The sequence below is a fragment of the Melopsittacus undulatus genome, chromosome 6 (genome assembly GCF_012275295.1).
Source record: "Melopsittacus undulatus isolate bMelUnd1 chromosome 6, bMelUnd1.mat.Z, whole genome shotgun sequence".
NCBI lineage: Eukaryota > Metazoa > Chordata > Aves > Psittaciformes > Psittaculidae > Melopsittacus > Melopsittacus undulatus.
The window spans coordinates 57,086,861-57,109,556 of record NC_047532.1 but is presented as its reverse complement, the minus strand read 5'-3'; the positions used below and the strand labels follow the sequence as shown (position 1 = coordinate 57,109,556).

Genomic DNA, 22,696 nt, shown 5'->3' with positions numbered 1-22,696 from the left:
TGGCTTATAGCCTGAACCCCAGCCTTCACCTGAGTTTGGTCTTTGGTCTGCTGTGTTGCTCTGTAAATGACAGTTTTCAGTCTTGTTGCAATGTTACAGAATTTATAATAACTTGAATACAACATTAAATGCTTCAGGAATGAGATGGTTAGTCAGTTATCTGTACAGCAGAGTCCTTGTGCCAAGATTTAGAAAAGCCCTTCTGGATTCCTTGAGGGAATTGGAAAATGGGCATCTCTGGGAAAGATGACAGTGATGATGCTCAGAATGAGCTGTGGACTGTGCCTTGATTTTATCATCTTAGAATAAGAAGTATCCACAGGAACACCTCCCTTTGCTTGAATAGAGGAAAATACTTAGAACAAACTGCTTCTGGGTGTAAACATGCATTCCTGGGAAAAAAAACCCACCATGCAAACCAGCCAACAACAGTAAAACACAAAACCAAAAACCAAAATTAGTGTGTTACTGTAAGTTCTCATGGTATTTTGAGGGCAGCATCTGTTTCATTGCGTCCAAGTAATTTGGGTTAGCAAAACAACTGTCTGCTGTTCGGAATGAATCTGATGCTGGCTTATTTGTGACAGAAACCTTTTCTGCAGTGTTATATCTCAAGAGCTAAAAGGGAAAACATACTTAATGTGGTACATTCTTCTTAGCTACACTTCAGATCTTCCTCACATCAGTACTAAGGTAGCATGCTTGAGTCCCCCAGCCTTTACTCAGAGCAAAATGCTATTAGCATTGCAGGGTCTCAGTTTTGTTAAGGAGCTTTCAGGGGTGATCAATAATCTCTTAATGTTGATTTAAAACTCTGAAGAAATTTAGTCAGTGTTCACAGTCAGGTTATTTGGGATCTTTCTATGGGGGAGGATACATTACTGGCAGATTTCAGAGGTACTTCAGAAAGAGAACCTCCATTAACCTCAGCAGCACACTTCACAGAGTCCTCTGTCTCTCCTCCTTGAGACTCCCAGCAGGGGATTTTGCCTGCTGAGGTTAACCAGGTTACTGCTCTGGTCTCATTTGAGGTATTTGATAATTCTTTTTTTGCTTGTCTAGGACTGTTAAAAATATTAAGTATCTAAATTTATGGCAGTGATGGTATTGGAAATGTGTAAGCTTGAGTTCCAAAGCTGCTTTTCTTGCAAAAGCTCTTGATTGTTTTAAGAGCCGTAAGTCTTAACTTCTTGGGCTTGGTAAAATGGGTAAGAAATTGTGAACAGAACAACACAGTTGGTTTAAAACAAGAGGTGAAAGAACAACTGCCTTGTAAGAAAGAGTTCACTTGGGCTGTATGATTAGTCCTCTGTATTCCCAAAGCAGAGTCAATTTAAGAGTAGATCTGACTTTGGATTTATAAGGAATTATCTTCTGTCTACTCCTTTGCTTGCATGCTGTAGTAGAAAAATACCAATCTCTTCTTTCCTTGCTGGTGATAAACTATTGAAGCTTGGACCATCTGATTTGATCCCATGGCCTGCCTGGTCCTTGATGTCCCTGCATTAATCCCAGTTTCAAACTGTATGTTTTAGGAAAGACATTCAGCTTCACAGAATTCTTATTTTCGAGTCATTGTTTGTTGGGGAATGTCCCTCTGCGCTGCTAAATACATACTTTGCTTCTAATCCAGATTTGTCTAATGTAAGCTCTTAACCCTCAGGTTATGCTGTTTGTCTGGTTTTGCTTTTCATGGTTCTTGACTTGTGAAACTCCTTGTAGCTTTGGGGTGTCCTTGTCCCTCTATCTCCCAAATGATAGCCCTTGTCTGAAAAGACAGGAACTGTCAGACATAACTTTCCTAAACAGCCTTTGGCATGTTGACCTGTTTTTTATCACGTATTTCAGTGTGTCTAATCCTTCCTGTTTTCAGGCTACTGAAAATTAAATTGCTGTTACCAACTCCAGTGTGTATGTCAGTTCTTAGCTCTTATTAAATCTCTTTGCCATCATTGTCCCTCATTCTGGCTTCTCTCTTTGTGATCTTGGAAGACAAGGCAAGGTTTATGAGTACTACCTTATTAACTCGAAAGCACTGTTTTCCTAGCAGTCAGACAGGTTCTAAACTGACATGGCTTGCTAATGATTTGTGGGGAAAAAAAACCAACAAACAAAACTCTTTGCCTTAAAGCTCTAAGATATTGCTTACATTTCTTCAATTAATGATCTAGCACACTGATCTCTCACGCTTTGCCTTTTTCATTGAGATCTTCCTTGTGTTGTAATGTCTCTTTCTTAGCTTGCTGCTTCATGCCACCGTGTTGCTTCCTTCTTTTGCTTAGCCTTTCTGACAGCAGAAGCTCAGCTGCTAAGGCCTGGTAGGGTTGCAGGGGAGCTCATTTACAGCAGCTTATTTTCTTTTTGTTTGCCTTCTCAGTTGAAGGCATTTTGACACCTCCATCCTGTTTACAGCTCAGTATAATGCACCTGCAGCCTTCTTAGCAGCCTGAATGTTCAAGGGAGACATTTGCAGTGCTGCCCTACCTGCCCAACTTCTATTCTTTATTAAAATCTGTTCTAACTGACCTTGGAAGAGATTTGAGGCAGTTTGTAGTGCACTGCTTCATCGTGAAAACAGTGTAGTCAAGAGGACCTGCTGTTTGCTGCGAGTAACTGCAAAACCTGCTTACAACTCTAGCACAATTTGAAGGTTTATTAGAACCCAGGTGGTGCTCTACGAATGTTTACAATCGCTCTTTAGTTGACTTCGGTCTGCATAACTTGTTCTGGTTTCAAATTCCAGCATGAGGTCTGTACTCAAAGCTGGGATCATTCAGATGTTGCAAATGAAAAGGCATTAACAAAGTTTATCACTTTTAAAAAGGTACTTTCATGCTGTTAAAATCTCTGTATTGTTGTTTTTAGACTTGAATGGGAATCCTTGAGATGCTCTGACATTAATATTAGGAAATGAAGAGTTGTTTTCAGTATACATGATTGGATCATGTAATTTGCATTAGGGGACAAGGGGACAATCTTAGAAATGTGAGAAGTAGTTCAGTTAGAATAACTGCTTTGGTTGAAAGCTTATGCTACACTTGTTAGTAAGACAGTTAAAATTTCAAACATGTTTGCCCTTCAGGTTTTATAGCTAATGTCTCACTGAGATGAATGGCAGTAGTTTGACAAAACTGTTTTTTTCCAAGCAGTCTGCAGAATTAAGATAACAGTTTTCAGGACTTGTTACACATATAAATCTTGTGAAAGTGGGAACTTTAGTTTGTTGAGCCCAATTCAGTACTTCTCAGAGGAAGTGCTTTTAAGTTCAGCGTGTGAGAGCTCATACTTTTGACCTTCTATGACAGTTTACTACAGAATGCACTTAAAAACCACCCCCCCAATGCTCCAGTTTTTTATTATAATACAGAAAACAATGCTGCTTATATACTTGATTACTGGGGACATTGTAATGCTTCATTTTGTGTACAAAGTATTTTCACATAGTACAGCATGCTGAAAATGCTGTGAGAATCCATATGAACCCTAACAGACAACTAGTCTGGCCACCTTCATAGAAGCAGAAAAACTTCACTGAGACTTTGCTTAAATGTTGTCTAAGGCTTTGAAATATGCTAGTGTATATTAAATCCTTATAGAGAAGCCTAAAATGCAAAACTAAGTATTGCTAATGGAGGAATAAATTTACAGTTGAGGGAGGGTTTTATTTGATATAAATCTCAAGTAATACAAGTCTGCTGCCATCCACTTCTTGTGAACTTACTGTTTTTGAAGAGCTGTTCTGCCCTGTGTGATGCAAAATTCCTAATGGCTTGTCTGGAATGACAGAGTATTCTAGGACATTGGAGTTCATACTTGGTGCCCATGAACACAGAATGCATTGATTGAAAACAGTTAAGGGTATGAGATGTAATTATAGGTGGTAGAAGCAGACCTGAAGAGGTGAAGGTCACTTCTTTAATTTGGTACTGAAGTTAAATGCTGAGTTACAATGAATGTAGCAAGAAGGTGAGGATAACTTTTTCATAACACATGGCCAGGTAACACCCAGCTACAGTGGTATTCCTGCTGTTTGTCTTGAAATTTGCCTGAAAAAGTACTGCACGGTACCTTTAGTTGTACTCTATACGCTTTTAGAAAATGCCTTTTCAGATGATTACAGCCCTTCTTTTTGAGGTGGGGGGAATCAGAAACCATTTTGTTGAAGATGATACTTAATTTAGCAAATTTTAGAAGGAAAACTGTGTGCCCTGAGAACAGCTTTGATTTCTTTGATTAAAGAATGGCAGAACAGTTTCTAATTGTACAGTAAGAAAAAAAAAGAAGAAAAATGATTGCTTTGTGTACTTACCAGTTTTTTAAGGGTTTCTGTGCAGAGGAAGGGGAAGAACCTGGGCTTCAGGAGAGGGACTTAGCAGGTCTTCGGTATTGGTCCCAGCACTGGCAAGAACTTCCCACAAGTGGTTGGTAGAGTTTTTTGTTTTGGTTTGTTTTTTTTTTTTCAAAACACCACCAAAAATCACTTTTAAAATGGGTTTTATGTCTCACTCCTGTGTTTATAGTGCTTGGGGGGTGGGGGTTGGTTTGCATGTGAAGCTGATTTGATTGGTCATTTTGCCTGCAGGGGGGCTGGTTAGCTCTGATCATGTGGAAAAGAATGCTGGTTTGTTAGGAGCATTTCTTTACCCAACACAAATCCTCAGCAGCCAAGGAGAAATCCTCAAACACTTGCTTGGGGAAGGCGTGCATTTCCCCTTGCCACCTTCGTCAAGATAATTTTTTAGGTTCGAATAAGCTTAAAAGTCCCATGTGAAAAGCTGAAAGGTTTGTTGCTGAATTGTGGCTTAATGCTGGTCAGAAAGTGTAGATCTGGCCACTTCCCTTCCATCTCCACATTGCTCCTTTGTGAAACATGGAATTAATCCCAGGGTTTTGCTAATGCCCAAGGATGCAACAGTACAGAGTAGGTGGACTGCTGTTTCCATGCAGTCAGTGAAACCACTTTCACTTCAGCTATTTTCTCTCTTGTCAGATGAGAACAGTTATTTAGAGAAGATGTTTTAGCTGTATGGCTTCACAGAGTACTCTGTGTGCTACTAAACCAAACACTGAGGACAGCTTTGTGATGCAGTCGTACTTCACACTTTCTCTTTTTTCCTTTGGTGAGCTGCTAATGTGAGGGCTTTAATTGAACATCAGATGTAAGAGGATCTGAGAAACAAAGGCTGTGGTTGTTTGCAGTAAAACTACTGAAAGCCTGCTGGGAAAATTTATTAATGTAGACTTTCTTGCTTAGGAAACAAAATCCTCCCTGTTTTTTTTCCTTCTCTTTCTCTCTTTAACCTTCCCCCAACCCTAAATTGCAGAACATTAATTCTTTGCTTTGTTAGTATAGAACATTTTAATACATGTTCAGGCACAGCACTGAAACTAGTGGTAGACATGGTGTGACCTTCAGAGCCAGGGCAAATAATGTAGTGCAAGGGGACTCCCAGCTCTGTGGTAACCACAATGTGACTTGCCCTTTGACTTTCACTCTATACTTGAGCAAAGTTGAGCTTCTACTACAGGCAGAGCTTTTTAACTTCTTTTAAGAAGCCATGCTTTCTTAAAAACTCTATTTTGTACTGTAGAACGCACATGGTGTCAGGTTTTCTAATCTGATTCAACTGGATGGATTGAAAATCTGATGTGTTTGTACAGCAGATGGGATAGCTACAGTATGTGATTTCCAGGTGTGTGTTATGGAACTGAACTCTTGTTAATTCATTTGAATTTGCTATTTCATCCATACTCATGACAGTGGATGATGGTCAGTTGAGCAAAAAAGGTACGGAGTGGTGTTTGATCTGTATGTCATTGAGACCAACTGTTGAGCCTGAGATTTGATGGAGAGAGGCAGGCAGTGTGAACATAGAAATGGTCATTGGAGCTTCTGATCTCTGTCATTGACTTTGGTTACAAGTGAGTCACTTCATGATGTATGTGTTCCTGTGGAATCCCTAACATGTCAAATACTGTCCAAATGAGAAAGTAGCCCTTCTACAGAAACATCTTAAGGCCATTTGTTTTATTCTTTTGTAAAATGAGCTACACACCTAGGCAAAGTTATTTGAATTCCTTAAAAGCACTAGCTGCAGTGTTTTTTCTTTTTATCCTCTTCTTGAGGAATTAATGGTGCAGCAGAAAGACGAGAGCAAAAGTCAAAGCACTTAATAGACTCTTATAGTTTTCTCCTCTGTAGAGGAAACAGAGTAAGTCATCACTTTCCTGTTTATCCTTTACAAACAGTGAGCATGTCATAGGAAACATGGCCTGACAGCATGGAGAACAGAAGTTATTTGCCATTCTGTTAGTAAGTCCTCTTCCTAAACATGTTGCCACAGGCTACACCCCAGAATTGCAGTCTTGTTCTTCTCAGTCTCCCTTCAGCTCAGTGTTGCACAGCTGTAGGCTTTTTTGGCTGGATACCACTAGGCTCTATCTGAAGTTTTCTGTAAACACCATTGCTGGCTTTGTGACAGACTTGAACAGAGGTGCCCTTTTACTGCTCCTTCTCTTCAGGAAGTCCAGTCAATTAGTCCAAGGGAAAAACCATAGACTGCATTTTAGGGGTTTTTTTCATCCTTAAAATGTTGCCAAATCCTGATTCTCTGACCTAAGTCATTTCAACTGAAATGAGCGTTCTCAAGTCTAGGAATAGCTTGCAAAGGCAGTATACTGGGCCTTTGCAAGTTCTGAATTTAAATGCAAGCTGTAGGAGTAGTCCCATATACAGTTTTGCCATAGTCTTATTGTCACTCTGTTAGCTTGATTTTTTTTTTTTTTTCTTTCCTGTGACCAGTTTATATTCGTAAAGAAGCAGTTTTTTGGCTGGTATGTTTAATGTTCAAGGTCAGATATGTTTTGACACATACTTTGCAGTCTTTTGAATATTGCTTGCAATGGTGTCCTAGTACCAAAAAACTTCAGTATGTCATGATATACTGCATTGTTTCTCTTAATTCCACTGAAGTGTGGCATCAGAACAGTCATCTGATGTGACACACTGGAGTGCTGCTGTGTTTAGAAAGATTGCAGAATCAAAGCTGATACTATCCTCAGAAGAATAATAATATCCCTTATAATTGATTATTTTCTTTCTTATATTTCTAATGCTGTAGAATTTAAAATTGGAGGAGGGGCAGTAGCCCATCTGAGTCTGGTTCTGGCAAACAGCATTTGACATTTTGTCACCTCTGTAGACATATGTTTCAAACTCCAGAGCAGCAAATGGGAATGCTATTTGCTGCAAGTTCAGAATACAAACCCAGACTTTGATAGTTCAGTTTTTGGGAGCAAACCCAGCTGTCTCAAGGTCTAAGAAAACTTGCGTTGCCTTGGGTGTGCCTGTAACGTGTATAGCTGCAGAGGCGCAAGCTATTCAGTGGCCAAGTAGACTTCACAGTATTTCTTGGGAAGAGCAGAGCAGAGCCTGTGAGCTGATGGCTTGCCAGTGTTGAAGTCCAGTCTCCAGAATCTTAACTGAACTTAATAACAATGGAAAGAAATAACTTCTTTTCCTTAACTGGTAGAGTCTGAAATCTCTAGAATTATTGTTACTGCATGAGTGGCAGGTTATAGCTGTGAATTTTGGTGAAAAGAATATCTACATCTCTAAAAGTAATACTGTTTATGGTCTGAAAATAGCAAATTAACATTTTTATGTCGGCGACTGTTTTAAGGAGGAAACTTGAGTGTCTTGTGCTGCAGGGGGAAAAAATCACATTTTTATTTCTTGTAGCACTTTAAAAATAAGTTCAGAAAGAGTGAGGCATATTCCTTATTGTCTGGGTCTTGGGCAGATCCTGTCTGTTGGATTGCAGCTCCTTTCTGGGTTACTCTCTCTGTCTTGTTTTACTTTCCACTGATTTGGCTCTGTATTTTTGTCTTTTAGTTTTCTGTGATGCAAGGCCTATCAAAGGAGCAATAATGAGAGGCTTCCCTGCACCTCCTATTATATTTTTCTGTGTGACATTTTTCAGAGTTCTAAGATGACAAAATCCCCCCACCCAAATCCCGTATTCCCCATTATTTCAGTAGTAGTGTATCCATGTCAGGATGAGTCAACAGTGAAAGTCCTGTGTATATTTTTGTTATTCACACCATCCTTTTGTAGCAGTGTTGCTCTTCATTAAGTACTTGAGAATTTTTATTTATTTTAAATGCAGTGTAAATTTGGAACTAAAAGACTGCACACTAAACTCCTGGTAGACTCATCCTTGAAGTTGCATAGGTGCTTCTCACTCTTAATATGCTGACCTTGGCTCTCCAGAAGATGGATTCACAGGATATTGTGACCATTACTTCATGTTTTTTTTCTTTTGACTCTTAATCCTACCTGAAATTTTCTGTTTTTTCTAAAACTTTAAGAGAATGCTATACATTGTATTGGATTAAATATACAGATCTCATTCTTTTTATTACAGAAGTAGAAAATGTTTGGCCTGTGTGAAATGTGTGCAATGTTTAGTTTACTGTGTTCCCATTTTCATTTAGCATGAGACTTTTCATGATACAGCAGTTTATTCTCTCTACATACTTTGGCTTTCCTTTTATGCTTCCCTGTGTCTCTTAAACTGTTGTCTTTTCCTTCTCTCTCTTACCTATGTGATAATTTGCTTTGCTTTCTTTTGTTACTTTCCTTAGCGTTTCCATCCCAACGTACATAGGGGTGTGGAGAGATTTCCTGAGTATGTCTTGTGTTTCCTTCCATGAACTTCTGTTCCTCTCCTAGGTTCCTATCAATGCTTCTAGTGCTTTTTTGCCTCTAGGGGAGCATGATTTCAACCTTTTTGTTTCTAGGTTCCTAAAGATGGGATGGATGTTCACTGGGTATGTGTTTTCTTTGCAGTGAGACCAAACTTTGAGGAAGGTGGGACAACAACAACAGGGAGAAAGCATGAGTTTATACGCTCTGAGAGCGAAAACTGGCGCATCTTCAGGGAGGAACAAAATGGGGAAGATGATGATGGAGGCTGGCGACTGGCTGGGTCACGGAGGGATGGTGAGAGGTGGCGCCCTCACAGTCCAGGTGAGAGGAGATCTGGAGAAAAACGCAGCCATGGCTATAGGGAAAGGGCATGGGGAAGGCAGAGGAAAGGGTGGTGGCACCTGCTTTCCAGCACTGCTTTGCTAGAGTTGCAGGAAAAATACAAAGTGGAGCTTCGTATTTGAGTACTATGGCTGAAACATACATAAACATATATATCTGTTTGCACATATGTAATCTTTAATTTTTTTTCTACTTGGAAAAGATCTGGCTAGCCAGTCCTGTTTGTTGTGGCATCTTAGTTTTGGGGATCTTTTGGCTGCAGAAGGCTGCTGGGAACTAAGGAAGTATTGTGCCTTTTCTGCTGTTACATCTTCATGTGGGAAGCAAAGGAAGCAGGAGATGATTTTTGGGCTGAGGTTGGACAACTTTTCCTCCTCAGTTAAAGAAAGCCACACTTGCTCTTACAATGGATCTATCACCATTTCCAGTGTCGCAAAGACTTTCATTACTATGTAACGATTGTGAGCAATTGTTATCTGTGTTCCTAGCCATCACCAGAGCTATGTATTATTGTATTCTCAAACAACTGTTAGCTTGTACTAAAATTCAGTGGTGAGCCCAAGGCTAGATGTATTTTCAGATGTTTCAGATTTAGAGCAGAGCTAAAGGGCAAATTTTGAGCAATGTAGTTTTCCCCAGTGCTTGATCATAATTGTTCATTAGACCCTGCTGCTTTGTTATATAGTTCACATGTCATCAGGCCAGCTATGATTATATCTCATGGTTGATGTACCTCATGATGTGAACTTCATGAAGTTAAACAAGGCCAAGTGCAACTTCCTGGATGTGGATAGAGCAATCCCAAGCACGAATACATGCCACACAGAGAATGGATTGAGAGCAGCCCTAAGGAAAAGGAGAAGGAGGGGGATTGGAACTAGTTGAGCTTCATAGTTCCTTCCAACCCAAACTTTTCCTTGATACTCAGGAGTGGACTGTTTGTCAGTACAAGTCTGTGCTTTATCTTAAAAGGAAGCATAGATGGTAAAGTTCAGAAGTTCATTCATGTCATCTTTTTGGAAAGATGTTCTGTGGAGGCTTTTGAAAACTCATCTTCCATCACAGGAAATACTACTGCTTGTTTGAATATTAGCTGCTATAAGCAATTAACTTAACTTCACTTACAAAGAGTTTTAGCAGGTGTAATAAAAAGCCTGTTCCAAGAATTCCGTGAGTCTGCAGAGAAGTTGCTAATTTTGAGGTGAAGGCTGAGCTGAGTGCTGTGTTGCTCTACTGTCTCAGCTTCCCTCAGAGCTATATTTGAAGTCTCCTGTTAGTAGTAGCCACAGGGCTATCAAAAGTGTTAAATCATATTCTTGCTTTAAACAAATAATTTAACTCAAATTGGCATGGCTTAAACAGTTTCTTTATACTTATTCTGGTGTTAGATAATAGTACTAATCATGTGTCCTGCTAAAAATAGAGAAATGTCTTCAGAGTACTGTTGTCATTTGTTTAACTGGACCTTCCTTCCACTTGGTTTTGCATACTCCCTACTAGATTGTGTACTGCTTCATTGGGTTTTTTTGTTTGGTTGGTTTTTTTTTTCCTTTTGGGTGAGAGCAGTTTAGAAGAACATAGCAGTTGTCAGGCCTGAGTTTATTATCTTTGCTGTTAAGGAAAGAACACTTTGATTCCCACAGACCACTGTTTTTCCAGCTTTTGAATTACTATTGTTCCTTCAGCTGTTTGCTGCAGAATGGCTGACCTAAATCTGCTCCTAAATCTTGCTTTCTTACTAGGCACAAAGGATCAAGAGGGTACACTGCGGCTCCTGAAGTAGACTTGTGCCCCTAAATAGTTACATGGATTCTGTGCTCTTTAGCTAAAGTTAACTCTGTTGACATAGTTAAAGGGGTCTGGTGTGCATCCACGCTGTTTTTAAACTGTTCTTCTCTCACATGTAAAGTGAGGGATCATCTGAGTATTGGTAGTAAAGAAGCAAATCACTGAGGCTTCTCCTGAGACAAGCCTAATGCTTCTGTACTTCTACTTAATTCATAAGGATGTAAACTTGTCTGGTTTTGCAGCATGAAAACGGGATTGTATCACCAAGCTTTTCCAGTCAAGGTTATGGGGTTTTCTACTTTTTTGACTACTGTGTGTGCCTTAGGACTGGAAGTCTGATGAAAAGAAATCTTTACTTGGCCTATACAATGGAAAAGTTTTTTTGCTAGTATTTCTGAGTAAGTGTGGTATTGCTGCTATTGTAGATGTGAAATAGGATCTTTAGACAGGTTAACTATATGCTAAATAGCTTTAAATTCACTGGTTGCTTCCAACTTTTTAATTTTTTTTGTGGGTTGTTCGTTGTGGGTTTTTGACTTTTTGTTTGGGATTTTTTTTAGCCATCTTTTATAATGATTTAATGACTGGTTACCTAAAAAGCCTCTTGTTCCAGCTCTTGCATTCATACAATGATTGCCCTTCAGATTTACAGAGCCAAGTCTGTTTTATCAGATACATACACAAAACCTTTTCTGTATCAGAACTGGAGAAATATGTATAGATGCTTTGGGGTTTTGGTTTGGGTTTGGTTTTTAAGCCTGTAATCTCAAATATTTTTTGGTTGCTGCTTTTGTCAAATTCATCTTGGTTCATTCTGTTTTCAGGGAGTCAATCAAGCAGACTTGTTTTGGGGCATTGTGTTTTGTGTTTCTTGAATGTCTTAAAGCAGCTAAAATATCTTGAGCAAAATAAAAAATAGTTGCGTATACAATATATGGCAAAAAAGTATGTGTACTATTCTTTTGCCTTTTGCATAGTATTTAGTATTGTTTCAGTGTACACTGAAAAGCTGTTCTCTGAATTAGGAAATATAACTTCAAAGAGATAAATAGCTATTAATAATTGACTAAAGTGTACTTGGATTTCCTAAAGCAGCCAATAGCCCTTTCTTGTAATTAACAATTACATTGTAGGTGAAAGGGCTAAATTCAGCTTAACGTAATTTCTTTTACCTTGGGATTTTGAGATATATATACATACATATACACACATATAACTGGTGCCTAATGATACTATAGGGCTGAATTTAAAGCCGTGTTTTGTCTTAAGTTTTGTTTAAAAAACTTTAGGTAAGAATTTAAGGTTTGTCTTTACTTTTGTGTTGCTTTAAAGATTGGCAGCCCTGTACTTCACACCTGAGTTGCTCACTATACTCTAACTGGGCTTTTGTAAACCTTTGTTGTTATGCAGAAACAAAGGCATGTGTCTGCTCCACTTACCTCTTCTTTTTGATTGTCCACCTAGCTCTGAAAATATATGAATTATAAAAGGAGGTTTTGTGACTAAATCTTCGCAAGCAGACCATATGGTAAACAAAATCTCTTAATAAGAACTTTGAAGATACCTGGAATTAACAAAATACTTAGAATCACCTTCAAAAATCATGTTTCGGGGTCTCACTATAAAGAGCATGTGCTCCTGGTGTAAGGGTGTGAACCATGTATAAATAATCAAGGCTTTTCTCAATGCATATTCTCAAGATGGTCCCTTTACTGCTGTACAGAAGGTTCTTATTACTGAATTTTCCTCTTCTATGTAGAAGAGCTGAAGAAGAGATGCTCAGCTATTGGTGAGTCCCAGGACAGCAAACAGGCAGAGATGTTAATTTGTTTGTACACTAATTGCCAGGTTCAGGCCATAGCTCTTTTTTTTTAATCTCTGTGTATTGGGAAACCTAGCACAGACATTGCTTACTGTACTGCCTGTGGTTTTAATCAGAAATGCAACCTGGTTGTCAGCAACCTCTCGCACTTAAACCTTGGAAAAAGCCCTCCAATTCCAAAGGAGGTCCTGGTTTTGATGCATTAATTTTTCGTATGAGAAGGGGGGCAGGTAAAGTTAACACTGCTTCTGATGCCGTATCAGTGGAGTTCCAGTGCCAGGCCTCCTCTTTTGGGTAGGTAGACTGTGTCCTGCTTAGTTGTGGGTAGCTCCCAGAGATACTTTTGTTCTTTTAAAATTTAGCAGTATTTTAATGAGATGTTCATATGTCTGACTCGCTTGAAAAGAAAGCCCTTAGAAATCTGCACCTCGTGAATTTGCACCAAGTTGGAGTCTAGAGTACTCTGTTTAGGGATGTGTGGGTTGTGTTGTAACATCCTTTTATGAAGAGGATGTGGAAAATTACTATTACTTCATAGAATACCAGCTTGAAAGGGACCTTAAGGATCATCTGGTCCAACCTTTCTTGTCAAAATCACAGCCTAGACGAAGTGGTCCAGCACCCTGTCCAGCTGTTTAGTGTCCAGAAGTGTTTTGGGAGGTCTCTGGAGTACTTACCCCATTGCTGCATGAGTGAGCCTTTGCCTTTTCTTACATACTTTTTGAGAAGTTACTGATGAACAATAGGTGGACATAACAGGCCTAAGATGCTAAGAACTACTTTAAAGCAGGCAGAAAAGATGGGATAAGTGCAAGCTTACTGTGCCTTATATCTTTCCTTAATCACGTTAAAAAGATTGCCTCAGAACATTGATTTGACAATTTTGCATACCAAAAATGTCAGTTGCTAGTTTCCAAGGCATAACTACAAGCATGGATTAAGTTATACAGTGGAATTATTTGTAGGTAAGCACATATAGTATAGCAAAGGCCTGGTTAAAGTCTAACCTTCTGTGCTTCCTTGATGAAATGTAACCTTAAAGTTCATAGTGCTTCTAGAAGGGGTTTGTTTTACATTTTCTGCATTTGTGAGACAAAGGTAGATTTTTGCATGGTTAATATTAAATACTTAGGGTTGACATGAAAACATTCCTCATTCATATGAAGCAAATGGAACAGAGGACACAGTTTCCTCTTCTGCTGTGATGGGTTTTTTTTGGTAGCCATCTGATGAGCAGTGAGGTTGCATTGATTGCACAAATTCGGAGACTAAAAAAAGAATTTTGTTTTAATTTTTTTTTCTCCTGAAAAGATGCTTAAAAAATTAAGATGCTTTCATTTTTTCTTTGCACCTTTCTGGTAAAGATAGCTTCTATTGGATGGAAAGCTGTTTACAATCCTTTCACTCCCAATTTGTTTTCCTTGGCAGCAAGTTTTTTACAGTTTAAATAGCATGACTGCAGTCAGAGGATTTTAAGGTTGGCTGAATGAAGATGTGTTCTGAGTAGATTAGAAAGAAAAGTAAAATGAAACTTGAATTTGGAAAGTTTTCCCTCTCATTTTTTTCCGTATTATCATTCCAAGTTATGGTATTCCATGGCTAAAAAGTTACTGTTTGAGAGTCTTAACAGTGTTTTCAAAGGTATTCGAACAGTTGGCAGTCCATTCTTCATGTGTATGCACAGAAGTGTCTCTGGGTGGTATGGTCAGGATGTGACTTTGCAAATTGCTTCAAAGTAAACATGAAATCTTACAAAGATGCCAGAGAAGGTTTAAGTCAATGATGGCTGGTAAATTCAGTCAGTATCTGGTGTTGCTTGGTCTGTTTGGTGCTCCAGCATTTTTTAGGTTATGTAGCCCAATTTTCTTAGCCTCATAATGCCCATAATATGATTTATAATGGGGGGGGGCATATACAGTGAACAATATTTGAAAGTCTCCTGCTTAATGGTACTCATTTTCTTCCCCTTGTCCTCTAAGATGCCTGTTCATAGGTGGGTTGTACCTTGTAGGTCCTTTCTCTGTCAACTCTTCACTGACCTCTTCACCCTCCCAAGTAAGCTACTACCCCTGGGACTATGTTGTAAAGTTGCTTTCCCCCTACCTTAGACGGCCCTCGTTCTGCAGGCTGGCGAGAGCACATGGAGCGTCGGCGGAGGTTTGAGTTCGATTTCCGGGAACGAGACGATGAACGGGGTTATCGACGGGTGCGGTGTGGGAGTGGCAGCATGGATGACGACAGGGACAGTCTCCCTGAGTGGTGCTTAGAAGACGCAGAAGAAGAAATGGGAACTTTTGACTCCTCTGGAGCGTTTCTCTCTTTAAAGGTGAACAGCTGTCTTGGGCCCTTTGTTTGCTTTGAGCAAGTATCCTGTTGGGAATGGATTGTGAATGGTTATGTTGACTTTGTAGAAGGTGCAGAAGGAGCCAATCCCTGAGGAGCAGGAGATGGACTTCCGACCTGTGGAGGAAGGTGAAGAAAGATCTGACTCTGAAGGGAGCCACAATGAAGAAGCCAAAGATCATGAGAAGACCACCAGGAAAGAGGGAGAGAAAACAGATAGAGTAGTGCCAGGTAAGGGGAATATCTTGCACATCTGTTCTATGCTGCAGTGGAGAATCTCTGTTAATTCAGTTACGTAGAGTCATGCAATGTTACAGAAGCAGTGGAAGAAGCAGTCCAAGCATCTTCACCAGCTGCTAGGTCAGATACCCCACCGAAATCCCAGCCTCCAGACCTGCTGCAGACAAGCCTTTTTGAAAGGAAGGAAGAATCTTTGCCAGAAAGAACAGAAAAAACAGAGGATAAAGAGAATCGAATGGAGAACACACCACCAGCCAAAATGTCCAGCAGAGGGGAAGGTAAGAAACTCGTTAGGTAAATTTATTAAGTCTTCATTACTCATTGTGATTAACTTGGCCTCTTAAGAGGCAAGGACTGGAATATGGAGGTGAAGAGCCAGAGTTTATCAACTGGGTTAAAATACATGATTTGTTGGATATGCCATCGCAAATGCTTGCAGTGTACAAGTACTTCACTTTGCAACACAGTCTAGAGAAACATCAGCTAGTCATGAATATGCCTTACTGTTGTAGAGCAGATAGTATAGGCAAATTTATGTGGTATGGGGAACAGGATTATTGGAATGTGTGGAGTTCTGCCCTATTTGGACTAAAACTGTTCCTTGAAGTTAGGTTGGCTGCCTCTGCTGTAAACAGTACCAGTACAGGAAGATTTGAAAATCATTTTGCTTTGATGCTAATTTTGAGTTGTCGAATGTTTTTCTACAGTAAATTTTCATTTGTTAGTTCATTATCTCTAACGCTTTTCTTTAGATCTGGCTTCAGTTGCTCAACCTTTGCCACAGATTTCTGCAGACACAGCTTCTCCTGCTCATCTTTCTCCTCCTGTTTCCAACTCAAATCCTGCTTTGCGGCCAGTTCAGACACCTGTTACAGCTGCTCCAGGCATGGGCAACATTCCCACTGATCCAGATGATGAAGAAGGCCTCAAACACCTCGAGCAGGTGAGATATCTCAAATTCCTTTGTTGTTGACAGTCGTGAGACTGGAGGAACTTGAAATGAAAAAAATACTTGAAGCCCATAAAACCAGAAATGCAGCTGAAACTTTACACTCCACAGTGCATACTTGAAAGCTGCTTTTCTTCCCTCCATTATTATTTTGGAGAGTAATTCAAGCGTAAGTAGTAGGTTTCTGAATAAGGGTATTATACCCACTATTAAATAGCTAGAGATCCTAGTGGTTATGACCCCTGTCAAGTAGCTTTGCCATTTGCCTTGGAAGCTATAAAACAATGTGTCAAATGGGTTTAAAAAAAACCCCACAACTAAATACCTAAATGGAGTGCAGACTGTGTGCATTAAAGTTTAGTGACAGCTGGGATGCAGAGTATTTTTCATGCTAGTGCTCCTATGAACCTTTTTATTTTTTCACCATGGTACTGTGTGGGACCTTGTTGGCAAGTGTTCTAAAGCTTTACTTAAATAGGTCAGCCATGCTTATTCAGGATCCTGACATGGTGGTAGACTGAACTGAGGGTTTTTGGTGCAGTTGTACCAGTCCTTGAGTTACTTGTGATTCCTGGTGCGCTTTGAGCACTGGGTTGTATTTGGCACACTCATTTTCAAATCTGTAAGCACACATATAACTCTGGTATTCCTTGCTGGTTTTGATGGCTCCTGCAGCAAGCAGAGAAGATGGTGGCATACCTGCAGGACAGTGCCCTTGATGATGAAAGACTAGCAGCAAAAATTCAGGAGCACAGAGCAAAGGGTTCCTCAATGCCGTTGTTCCATGAAGCCATGCAGAAGTGGTACTACAAAGATCCACAAGGAGAAATTCAGGGTAGGTCTGTGCCCTTTACACTTCCTCTTTTGTTTCACAGAACTGTTAGAGTTCTTCAAGATTACCTCCAGCAGATACTCATGCATGTTTTTACAAAAGCAGTGTAGGGAATATACCACTCTAGAACTGGGTTTTGAAAATAGATCTTCTGTCCATCACTACCCCTGTCAGCTCAGCATGCCTCATGTCCAGAGTTATCATGGATAAAGTTTGCCATTATTTCCTGTCTCTGTAAATTGAGGTTAGAATGAAACTTGTTTCCTGCCAATAGTTACTCAATTTCCAGATAGTAGTAGAAATAAAACAAGAACTTGAATGTTCAGTAGATGTTGAAGAATCCATGAGCAACACTGAAATTAACTTTCTGGTCTCAGCCTGAAGACATTAAGTGTTATGGGAAGGACAATTTCTTTAGAATCTAGAGCAAAGAAAAATTTTCACAAGCCAGTGCTTGAGTGGGATCTCAATTTAATTTGCACTTGCAGCCAGTGCATTATTAGTTCATACAATATAACAGTTTCATGCTTGCAGTTTTTGCTAAAGAAATTCCAATTTTTGTGCCATGGAAGTTGGAATAAGCCTTTCATGTAGATAGTTACATCTTTGCTTTCAGATGGTACTTTTGAAGGTCTCAGGGCTCTGTTTTAGCAGTTGTTAGCTGACTCCCGAAAATGCAGTTAAGCAGTGATTTACATACTTACTGTACTTAGTAGTAGTTGCTAGTACTGTTGAGCATGAATGACTTCCTCAGTGATGAGCTCTAGATAGGATTTGAGGGGGTGTTATTTGTGGGATCTGTGCCAATCTCACCTGCAGGTATTGCACATCTTTAGGGTTTTCTTCTTGCCCTTTTAAGTTTAACAGGATGTTAACTATGAAGTGTTTGTATTTGCTCAGTATACTTTAAACTGTGCGTTAGTTGCTGTTGGGTGTTTATTGCTCAGTGACAATCTAAAGCTTTTTTTTTTATTAGAGTAAGTACTTCCTTAAATGTAAGGAAGGATGGAGAGGCCTTGGCACAGGGTGCCCAGAGAAGCTGTGGCTGCTCCATCCCTGGCAGTGTTCAAGGCCAGGTTGGACGCAGCTTGGAGCAACCTGGACTAGTGGAAGGTGTCCCTGCCCGTGGCAGGGGGTTGGAACTGGATGAGCTTTGAGGTCCCTTCCAACCCAAACCATTCCATTATTCTATGAATGTGACCTCCAGAATTAAACACTGCCATGTATTTTTTTTTCTGTGATACTTCTTGTGATTTCATATTCTCTAGGAAGAATTGCCTTCTGAAGATACTTCAGAAAGAGAAGGCAAGAATTTACTGAACATCCTTGCTTTTCAAAAGATATTTTTGCAAAACTTGGGGTTTTTTTATGGTTCTTAATGTTGAATATTCTTCTATACTGGCTTTGTGTCCATTAGGATATGTAAAATTAGTACAGGAGCCCTCCTTTGAAGGGAATGACTGAAATCTTTGTCAGGAAAAGATGAAAAGAAGGAAAAGTGTAACTCTTTGAGGAAGGAAAGAGAAACTGGTTTCCTCATGATCTTAAAAAATATAATCATCTAAGGTAGATTTGCTTGTCTAAGTTCCAGAAGCAAAACTTCTGTAAAACATGAATTCCTCAGATTTGAATGTTAGAGTTGGAACAGGCTAAGATGGTTTAATTATCTGTGCAGTGTATGTGGGGAAAGTAGTGCTTGTGCTTGCAGCACTGTCTGCTAGCAGATACTGTTGAGGTCCACACTGAAGTTGCAGCTGTTGTCAGCCTGATGTTGAACCTGAAGTAGTGAGCTGTGCTAGAAGGCAGGACCACACTACCCACCACTTGTGGCTGGTTGGCTTTCATTTCAGAGCTGTGTTGTCTCTCTCCAGTACATGGTAAAAGGAGTAATACACGTTTCATTCAAGGCTGTCTGGGGAAATGCTGTAGACACTGTAAAGACCTAGTGTGCATTGATGCTCTAGACTTGAATGTACTCTCTCCAGTCAAGTGGATGAGATGGACAGAAAGGCCTGATGCTACACAGTGTTACTTTAAAAAGCACCATGCTCTTTGTTTCTGGTATGCTCAACTTGGCCTTACTTCCTCTTCCCCTCCATGTGTATTGGTTGATGTTATTTCAGGTCCTTTCAGTAATCAGGAGATGGCAGAGTGGTTCCAGGCTGGATACTTCACTATGTCGCTGTTGGTTAAGAGAGCTTGTGATGAGACTTTCCAGCCACTTGGAGACATCATGAAAATGTGGGGCAGGGTTCCCTTCACTCCAGGTCCAGCACCACTTCCACATCTGGTAATGGTGACAGTTACAGTATTCCAATAGTCCTGTAAAAAAGAAATGAAATTATTAACATGTCAGCTGTTCTGTCTTGGAATTTCAGATGTTCCAAACACCAAAGTTGAATAACTTTTAAGAGGAGGAAAGACACTCAATTTAAAAATGTTTGTTTTGCCATATCTGTGGCTGGAAGGCTTTGCCCTGTTGTATATAGGCACTGTGTATTTCACAGTGATCATACTACAGACTTCATAAATGTTGATCTCTCTATAAGTTTTTTTTCCATTTTCTTTGTCTACTCAGTTCAGAATACAACTTTTAGACTGGTTGCATTTGCAATATGCTACTGTTACTACATATATGTTATTAAAATAAGATGTTTTATTCCTAAACGTAGGGCGAGCTGGACCAAGAGCGGCTGACTAGACAACAAGAGTTGGCCCTGATCCAAATGCAGCACCTCCAGTATCAGCATCTATTAATACAGTAAGACTGCCAGTTCCAGAGATCTTCCAGTGGCTGTGTTCTGCTCTTCATTTTTAATCATCTGGGTTCACCTTGTCATTGTTTCCTTGGGCAATGGGGCTGGGAGTCCTTCACCTCCCGCAGCAGTAGCCTGTCTCCACAATCACCAGAGGCCTCAACAGGATTAGCGGCAGAGAGCGGGGCTACCTCAGGCACACTTTTCAGAGTCTCTTTCAGTGTCATGTATAGCTCCTGTGATGAGACCTGCTGTATAGGTAGCTGTTAAGGGTCAAGCTGGGTCTTGGCTGTCCTTGTAATGCAGCTCAGGTGTTCTGGAGTCAGGGGAAGGCTACAGTTTTTTGAACTGGAGGTGGAGAAGGCAGAGCTCAGTTTTGGTCTGCTTGCTCAATGAAGGTCAGTGAAAGGTAACTGCTGGGAGAAATGCTTTGTCATCCACTTTGCCAAAGGTGTCAGTTGTTCATCTGTGGTCAGTTTCTAATTTGTTTTGTAGGAGCTTGGAGAAAAGAAAGGAGTCAGGGTACTCATTCAAGGGGTCCTGAAAGCGTATGCCATGATAATGATTTTTGAATACTGTTTGTTAGCTTATGATTTGATTGTGCAGGAATTTGCCCCTGTACTGGAGGATGCCATGACATACTGGGGAAGAGATTGATTTATGTAGGTGAGAAGTCATCAAAACCAGATTAATTTGAGCAATCTGTATGTAGTATGTGAAAAAAAGGGAAGTAGTGTTGCACAGGGAAACATTGGACAGCAATAATCAGTTGGTATATTTGAGGGTAAGGAGAAATTTGGTTGTGGTCTTGTGGGCCAGTTTGGTTTATTCTTGTATTTTGTTTCTTTTCAAGGCCCTGTTCTGTGGTTTCCTTTAGTTAGTGTTTACATTATATAGGTCAGTGGGTATTAGTCATGGAGAATGAATCTGTGCAGCTTCTGCAACTTGGGCATTATATAAATAAGCAAGTGAACAAATACCTGTGATTCTCTGCTTCTCTTTTGAAGACAACAATATGCACAGGTGCTAGCTCAGCAGCAAAAGGCAGCCCTCTCATCCCAGCAGCAGCAGCAGCTTGCTATTCTCCTGCAACAGTTCCAGGCCTTGAAGATGAGGTGAGTTAGCCCAGACTTGAACTGAATTCCATTCTCTCCTATATGCTAGCTTGTATATAATTATTAAAATCTTGTCAGTGCCTGTCCTATTCAAGTTTGCTTATATTAGAGCATTGCATGTTTTCAAGATTGTGTGAATATGATACAGTTGCAGGATCTCAAATACTTCCTTAAATAAGTAGCCTTTATTTCAGAGAATGTTTAGGGAAAATCTTTATAGTTGAAATCATACCTTTTTGACAAGTCTGTGTTGGTAACAGAATGGCTTTGCCTGCTGAGTCCTGCAATACCAGGTGTTTGTTCCTCAAACTAGCCTATCAGCACAAATGTGAAACTGTAGCAGTAGCTGGCTTAGCCATTGACTTGGCAGCAGGGATGAGATAAGCAAGAACTCTGCAAGCAACTAGTGTTGTCTACATCATGTTTTTGTTTTAAATAGAGGTGTGGAAAGAAAGGAGTATGTTACAAGTTACTGAATCTCATGTGTGTTGAGAGCACTCCTGTCCCTGGAAGTGGCATGTTGATTCTTCCTGTTGGTATTACAGAATATCTGAACAGAACATGATGCCTCCTGTTACAAGGTCTGTGTCAGTGCCAGACACTGGCTCAATATGGGAACTACAGTCAGCTTCACAACCTACAGGTAAGATGCTTAGCATGTGTCAGACCTGTAGAGAAAAGTTTGTGTATTAAGAATCAGCATCTTTGGGATGATCACTCCCTTCTTGACATGAGGGGAAATTATCAATATTTTTTAATTGGTTCAGCCTACTTGGCCTTGCAGTTTAAATTTCATTTGAGCTGTGAAGAATATGGTAATTTTTCTGATTGTTATGGGAAGTTTTGATGCAGAGAGATTGAGTGTTATATTATAAAGATGTTCTGCTCTGATGGGAGGAGTTTGAATAGCTGATTCTTGTGTAGAATTTTGTAGGAAACCCAGCCTTGCTTCAGTAATGGGCAAGCCTTGATCTACAGGAAGAAAAGGTGTTCCTCTGCTGACTAAGACTAATGTGTTATCATGATTTTAGTTCATAAAACATAACAACAGTATACAAAAACTTTTTTTCCCTTTCAGATGTCTTTTTGTTGATGTGCTTATTTTTGCTTGTCAATGTTTGTTTTCTTCCCTATCTAGTTTGGGAAGGAAGCAGTGTCTGGGATCTCCCCATTGATACTGCAGCTCAGGGATCAGCTCTAGAGCAACTTCAGCAGCTCGAGAAGGCCAAAGCTGCAAAGGTCAGAAACTGTTTAATACTGTAAGAAGTTGGGATTGCTGTTCCACAATGAATTGTGTTTCCTAAGCCAATGGAAGACACTTAGCTCCTCAGTCTTCATGCCACTGTATGATTTTGATTGTATTTTCATGGAAAACACTGTAAAGGGAATAGGGTTTTAGAAACCAGTTATGAAATCTTTGTGGTCTGCTGTTTGGAAACCATTGCTGTGGAGGTACTACTGACCTCTAAAGTAGTAGTGCTTATGTGTTTTACATTTTTGACTAAAACCAATTCACTAGCCACCTCTGTTTCAAAATGGAATTGTCATGAGCTGTCATGCTGTGCAGGTAGTTGTTCTCTTAATCTTTGCATCTTGTCATCAGAGTTGGTTTGGGGAATCTGTTTGTCAGGGTTGTTTCACATTTAGTTTAGTATTAAATAATTTTTGTAAGTTTTAATCTCTATGATTCTGTATGTTTCCTGAAACTGATTATTTTATGATGGCTGCAAAGCAACTTGCTACTAGCTTCTAAAGTTGGAGGTTATTTTAAGGAGCTGATACAGAAAGACTGACTAGAG

At 39.8% G+C, this 22,696-nt stretch overlaps 1 protein-coding gene across 11 annotated transcripts in view; it reads left to right on the top strand.

The window, feature by feature from the left end:
* Positions 1-22,696, top strand: part of GIGYF2 (GRB10 interacting GYF protein 2) — a 75,637-nt gene that overhangs the window by 38,064 nt on the left and 14,877 nt on the right. For 6 of the 11 annotated variants that reach the window (XM_031043642.2, XM_031043643.2, XM_005143052.4 and 3 more), the window contains 11 exons: positions 8,852-9,031; positions 14,771-14,988; positions 15,074-15,236; positions 15,323-15,523; positions 15,998-16,188; positions 16,870-17,029; positions 19,150-19,316; positions 19,699-19,787; positions 20,790-20,897; positions 21,443-21,540; positions 22,036-22,136. In XM_031043642.2, the coding sequence (XP_030899502.1) occupies positions 8,852-9,031; positions 14,771-14,988; positions 15,074-15,236; positions 15,323-15,523; positions 15,998-16,188; positions 16,870-17,029; positions 19,150-19,316; positions 19,699-19,787; positions 20,790-20,897; positions 21,443-21,540; positions 22,036-22,136 (1,676 nt within the window). The remainder of the gene's footprint in view (positions 1-8,851; positions 9,032-14,770; positions 14,989-15,073; positions 15,237-15,322; positions 15,524-15,997; positions 16,189-16,869; positions 17,030-19,149; positions 19,317-19,698; positions 19,788-20,789; positions 20,898-21,442; positions 21,541-22,035; positions 22,137-22,696) is intronic. The other 5 variants (XM_031043641.2, XM_031043639.2, XM_031043644.1 and 2 more) reach the window with 2 other exon arrangements.